This window comes from Myotis brandtii, unplaced genomic scaffold (genome assembly GCF_000412655.1).
Source record: "Myotis brandtii unplaced genomic scaffold, ASM41265v1 scaffold85, whole genome shotgun sequence".
Classification (NCBI taxonomy): domain Eukaryota; kingdom Metazoa; phylum Chordata; class Mammalia; order Chiroptera; family Vespertilionidae; genus Myotis; species Myotis brandtii.
The window spans coordinates 112731-119102 of record NW_005371454.1 but is presented as its reverse complement, the minus strand read 5'-3'; the positions used below and the strand labels follow the sequence as shown (position 1 = coordinate 119102).

At 44.0% G+C, this 6372-nt stretch overlaps 1 protein-coding gene across 1 annotated transcript; it reads right to left on the bottom strand.

Moving 5' to 3' along the window:
- Positions 1–3107: 3107 nt before the first annotated feature.
- On the bottom strand, positions 3108–4064 carry LOC102261952 (melanoma-associated antigen B16). Its single transcript, XM_005884739.1, has one exon. It carries the CDS (start codon positions 4062–4064, stop codon positions 3108–3110), a length of 957 nt encoding a protein of 318 aa, XP_005884801.1.
- Between the last annotated feature and the right edge of the window lie 2308 nt (positions 4065–6372).

Here is a 6372-nt window from a genome sequence, read left to right as displayed (position 1 = left end):
CCCAGCACCGGGGGCGTGGCCTCAGGTCCCCCAGCCTGGCCTCAGGTCCCCGGCCCTGGTGCGAGGGTGTGATGACCCTTTGCATATTAGCTCTTTGTTATATAGGATTACAATAAAAGGAAGGGACATAGGTGGGTTATGTGAAATCCATTGGTGATAGACTAGAGAGGCGGGAGAAAGCAAAGCGGGGGGAGGGGGGCAATACCTGGTATTGGATATAAAGCAAAATGATAGACACATACTTAGGTGGGTGCAGGAACAATTAACATGATAATAATGAAAGAATTTGTGGTATCTGTCCTGGTGCCCAGCACATTAGGTTGTGCCCCAAGGGGTTCAGAAAAAGGGAAGTTACAACTTACCCAGACATTTCAAGGGTATGTTATTATAGATGCAAAAAGACAGATAGGCTCAGTTAAGGTAAAGGCTAACCTTGTCAGTGAAGATACCGGCCTAGGATGTAACTACCCACCATAACTGCTTTTAGTTAAAGTTTAATTTCAGACCATCTTTTATGGTTACTTTAGGTCTCTGAGTTTGCAAGACCACCATGCAGGCCTTTCCTGAGCTTTTCAGGTTAGCACGTAGCCCCTTTCGTCGATACCAGCTTCATGGAACTCAAATTTCCTAGAATCTGTGTCAAGGATCAACTCCTCACCTCCCTCCCAGGTGCCCTTTTTAAGATATTAGAATATGTCACCCCAAAAGATATCACTTTGGCATATTGTTTATTTTGAATGAAAGGTACCAGAAAAACAGCTGGAGCAGGATACTCTGACCATCCTTTGTCCCCCTGAAAGCAGGATAGAAATCTCCCATGCGAAAGGTAACCTCCCTATGCCAGGAAGCTAGAAGTCATCCCTATCAGTGGACAGGGGATTTAGGGCCTAGAAGGTTTTATAAATAAACCTTGTTTCTTCATCAATTTACTACCCTAGGCCCAAACCCCTTTACCTTGTTAATTCTAAACAAATTTATTATTTGCCTAAAATGTATAAATGCTTCCTGCATTAGTCACTTCTTTGAGTCTCTCTTTGTGACTCTCGTACCTATGTACATAATTAAATTTGTTTCTCTATTAATTATTTTATATATTGGGGATTCATAGCCAAGATACTAGGATAGAGGTAAAATTATTTTTCCTCCCCTACATCTTCCATTGCAATCCCCACTTATTTTTTAATCCTTACCCAAGGATATGTTTAATGATTTTAGAGGAGGGAGAGAGAGGGAGAGATGTCAACGTGAGAAACATTGATTGGTTGCCACTCACACATGCCCCAACCAGGGACAAAACCCAGAACCTCAGGAATCAAACCCGAGACCTTTCAGTGTATGAGACAATGCTCCAACCGAGCCATACCAGCCAACACCCTCCACCCCACCCCCAAACACACACACACCTTTTCATTCTTCTTACTCCTACTAAAAATTTAGCCTTTGTTAATCATTTGCCAAATTACACTAAATAAAGCTTACTTAAATTTTCCTTGGAATGAAGAGGGCAGTGACTCTCCTCAGCCATGTCAGAGTGCCAGCCTGGTGGTTTCTGGGTGTTCAATCTCCAGGGAGTATCATCTCTGTTTCTCACAGATGATGTATATCAGGGGTCCTCAAACTTTTTAAACAGGGGGCCAGTTCACTGTCCCTCAGACCGTTGGAGGGCCGGACTATAGTTTAAAAAAAAACTATGAACAAATTCCTATGCACACTGCACATACCTTATTTTGAAGTAAAAAAACAAAACGGGAACAAATACAATATTTGTATTTGCATGTGGCCCACGGGCCGTAGTTTGAGGAACCCTGATGTATATAAATGAAACAACTAATTTGTGCACTGAGTCCCACTGCACTGGCACAGGAATGCAGGACACCTTCCATTCCAGTACCAGGTGAGAATTTGCCTCTGGTTTACTCAGGATACAAAAATGTTATCATGTTTATATATACACACACATACACAGTGTTATTGTAAAACACACACACACACACACACACACACACACACACACACACACAAGTGGCCAGGGAGAGGTCAATGGGGAAAAAGGAGATATATGTAATACTTTAAACAATAAAAAATCTTTAGAGTTAACAGCAGCTTTGTACTACAGACTTTGGGTTTCAACTTTGATGCTGTCTGGGTTGCTCCCTGCTCATGATGTCCACAGCCAGTTAAATATAAAATTGATCCCCACTTAAGGATTTGAAGTTTGTCAAGGCCCCAAATTGCCATACTTAACAGCATTAACACATAGACAATCTCATATGGACTGTCCACCTACCTACTCTCGCCTTCATTTTACTACTGCTTTGGAGACTAGAAGATCACACCATGTCCTTAAAAGATTATTGCTTCTCTATGCTATAATGACCAGGTTCTGATTCCTTAAATCCTAGCATTCCCAGTATTGGTGCAGTGCTTTAAAAAAGACAGGTGTTCAATGAAGTTTTCAGGGGGAAATGAGCCAGAGACCATAAAGTCTAATTTATTAACATTTATTTCTTGTAGCTTCTTGAAAAAGCTTTGCAAATATATGTCCGTATCACTTAATTTTACACAAGAAAAAAAACATAAAGCCAAGATCTGAGTATCATTTCAATTTCCTTCTCTTTCTCTGTTGATCCCAACTTTCTTAAAGCTCATTTCCTTTACATTTCCAGGGACATGGCTATAGCAATGCCATTTTGTCTTTTTCCAGATGATAACGTAAGATGGATGGTTTCACATTTTGTTTTCCAAAAAAGACAAACTCTTAATGCAAAAGCTCCTTAAAGCATTACATGAATGACCAATATCATTCATAAACTTAGAGATTTTGAAGCTAATTAAACCTATACTAAAAAACAAAAACAGAAAAAATATTTGAGTAATACGGATTTCAACAAATAAAATAATACATTTTCAAGTTACACATGTAAAAGAGGAACACAGGCATATATAGTGTTTCTTTAAGCCTCATCGCAGACCTAAATTCTATGAACATGAACCGCCTCTTCAAACAATGCATGAGGAAATTATCCCTGACTTCCCTAAGTGTGGCAGGAGCTGCGAGGCTTGGCCATAGAACGGGCAGTGGCCACGGAAGTCCAGACAACCCTCGCTTAATTTCTGGCTTGGGCTCTGTCTTTTTCATCTTGCAATGCATCTTCATACTGAGATGGGAAAGAACTTGGGTCAATCCCATGAACCTTGGCCATGAATTCTAGGACTTGCATCTTGGTGGTTTCAGCAATGGCTCTTGGGCCCCACAGAAATTCAAATTGTGCAGGATCACTGTTAGGCACCTGCTGGTACTTCAGGTAGTCTTCCTTCACAAAATATTTTGTGATGAGCTTCCTGGGCTCTCCAAAGATGTGGTGCTTCCTCCCAGAATATACCCCCGTCACCTTCAGAACATCCCAGATTTCCTGTTCGGTGGCACGGTTGCCCTTCATGAAGATCACAGCCAGGATAAGAATCAGGATGCCAGTCTTAGGCACACCGACTTCACCAGGCTGCATCCCATCATAGGTGAGGCCCAGTTTGATGAAGATGGCATAGCAGTGGTTGGTGGGATCCACTTCTTTCACCTCAAGGCCAAAGATTATCTCCAGGCGTTCAGATGCTCTCAGGAACATCTCAGCGAAGTGGTCTTTATATTCTTGGCTGATAATCTGCAACACATCTTCTTTGGTTATTATCTCTTTCGTTTGATACTTAAGCAGGAGGAAATTCACCAATGAAGCCACATTTTCATCTTCAGCATCTACGGGCACATTCTTGGGGTCTGGATCTGCCTCTGGCTCTAAGGTGCTATCCTCCTCCTCTTCGCTACTGGAGCCCTCACCATATTTTCTTGATGATGAGACTGAGGAGGAGGAACTCTGAGCACTCTGAGAGGTACTGGGGATAGCAGCATCAGGAGCCTCCTTCAGATTGCCAGGCATTTCAGGATGGGAGGAGAGACAGGCCTCCTCCAGAGCCTTGGACTCCTGTGCAACCTCCAGGCCCTGTGTCTCACTGTGGGTCTGAGGGAGTTGATCAGGTGAGGATTGTGGATTCTTCTGAGGAAAAGCCATGAGGACTCTTGTGGGTGGTGGTAATCAGGAACGTAAACAGGAAGACAATGAGGAATCACTCCCTAAGGGAAAGAAGGAAGATGTGAGTGGCCTCAGCTTCCAATCTCAACTGTGATGGCTCTGATAAAAGCCACCTCCAATGGTCCTCTCCTGACAACAGTGCTATAGGGCCTCACAGATCACCTGACCTCCTGGATGCTGTGTCCCCCAGGAACATGAAAGACAAATACTCAATGCTCCTCAGGGTACAACAAGGCAAGCCAGGCTGAGAATTCTCAGGGATGACAGTAGGCAGGTGTGGCTGGGCTCTATAGAGCAATTTGTGTTCTGAGGAATGTGGTCCCTTTAAGTCCTTACTCAGGTTCATTACCGAGGCATTCCGTACAGACTGTCAATCATCTCCCTCATGCTATATATACTGGGGGCTAAGACAAAGTCACATCTCCTTTCAGTCCTTACTCTGTATCTCCCTAAGGAATCTGCACTGCTTGTTAACTCTATCTAAAGCTGATCTCAACCTGGCCCCTTCAGACTAAAACTGCCAGGGAAAGACTACAGTGTGTAAATTGAGGTGTTAAGACTATTAGCCATCCACACAAACAAACAACAGAAACAGACTCACAGATATAGAAAACAGACTGATGGTTGCTAGTGAGGAGGGGTATTGGGAGACAGGGTGAAAAAGGTGAAGGGATTGAGAAGTATAGATTGACTGGTGTCCTGGTGCACAGATTCATGCACATTGAAAGGAAATTAGAATATTTTAATATTGCTATTCACCCTTTCTCTAGAATAGAAATGTCAACCAAATTCACAATCGACAATGCCAGATTGAAACACACATGCGACTGGCGCCAGCGAGAGCTTTATATGCATCGCGCATGCGTGAGTCAACTTAGCCATCACACACACAACACACACACACACACACACGCGTGTGTGTGTGTGTGTGTGTGTGTGTGTGTATGGCTAAGTTGACCTGCGCATGCGTGATACATATAATGCTCTTGCTGGCGCCCTTCGCACGTGTGTGTTTTGATCTGTCATTGTCGATTGTGAATTTGGTTGACACTTCTATTGTAGAGAAAGGGTGAATAGTGGGGTGTGTGTGTCCCTCAGCCCAGCCTGCACCTGCTCCAATCTGGGACCCCTCGAGGGATGTCTGACTGCCCTCTCACAATCCAGAACTGCTGGCACCCAATCACTTGCCTGCCTGCCTGCCTGCCTGATTGCCACTAACTGCTTCTGCCTGCCAGCCTGATCACCCCTAACCACTCCCCTGCCAGCCCAATGGCCCCTAACTGCCCTCCCTTTCAGGCCTGGTCCCTCCCAACTGCCCTCACCTGCTGGCCTGATCGCCCACAACTGCCGTCCCCTGCTGGCCATCTTGTGCCCACATGGGGGCGGCCATCTTTTACCATATAGGGGTGGCCATGTTGTGTTGGAGTGATGAGCAATTTGCATATTACCTCTTTATTAGAATAGAATACACTTGCTTAATTAGACCTGCTTTCTGAATTAGACCTGCTTTAGCTAAATTTTTCCAGTCCAGTGTAGCACCTCAACTTCTCTTTCAAGTAATTGTCAGCAACACAGCAGTAAATAACAACACAAAGCATATTATTATTGTAGATCACACAGGGAGAATAAAGGATAAAATATTTAACTGCAGTAGTGTTTGACTATATTCTTTGCAGTGAAAAAACCTGAAGTCATTTTCGAGTTCCACCATTTCTTACTTCTTTTTACTCAGATCAAGTTTCTAAACTTTCTAAATCTCTATTGTCTTGCTAATGAAAAGAAAATAGGATTCTACTGAGTCTCCTGGCTACCTACTCCAGGACTTTTGTGAGGATCAAATGAGATGAGACATGGGAAAACACTTCACAAATATTTGGTTGAACTGAAAAATGTTTGTACCTGGCTACAAAGCAAGTTGTGTTCCTGGGCTGAAGAAACTCCAAGGAGGCTAGTCTCTAGGGAGAGGAAGCCAGGTGTTGCTATGTGCTGGCACTCACAGCTACCGTTTCTGGGCTTGGCTGGGCTGTGGGCTGCATTTTGCAGCATGGAGTCTTGGCAGCGTTAACTGCGATTTGGTGGGGTATCACTCTGGGTTGATGACGGGGCCTGTGTCCCACTTGGGGGAAGCCAAGTGTTGGTTTGTCAGAGCCAGGTCGGTGGTGCTGTTTATTTTTAAATGGCCAGTGTGTGTCATGGCAGCTCCTGCATTGAGCATCTGCGCCCTGGTGGTCAGTGCATGTCATAGCTACCGGTCGGACAGACACTTAGCCATATATATACATATATA

What these genes read in the sequence shown, in the direction of transcription:
- LOC102261952 (XM_005884739.1), bottom strand. Translation starts at nt 4,064, where the DNA reads ATGGCTTTTCCTCAGAAGAATCCACAATCCTCACCTGATCAACTCCCT.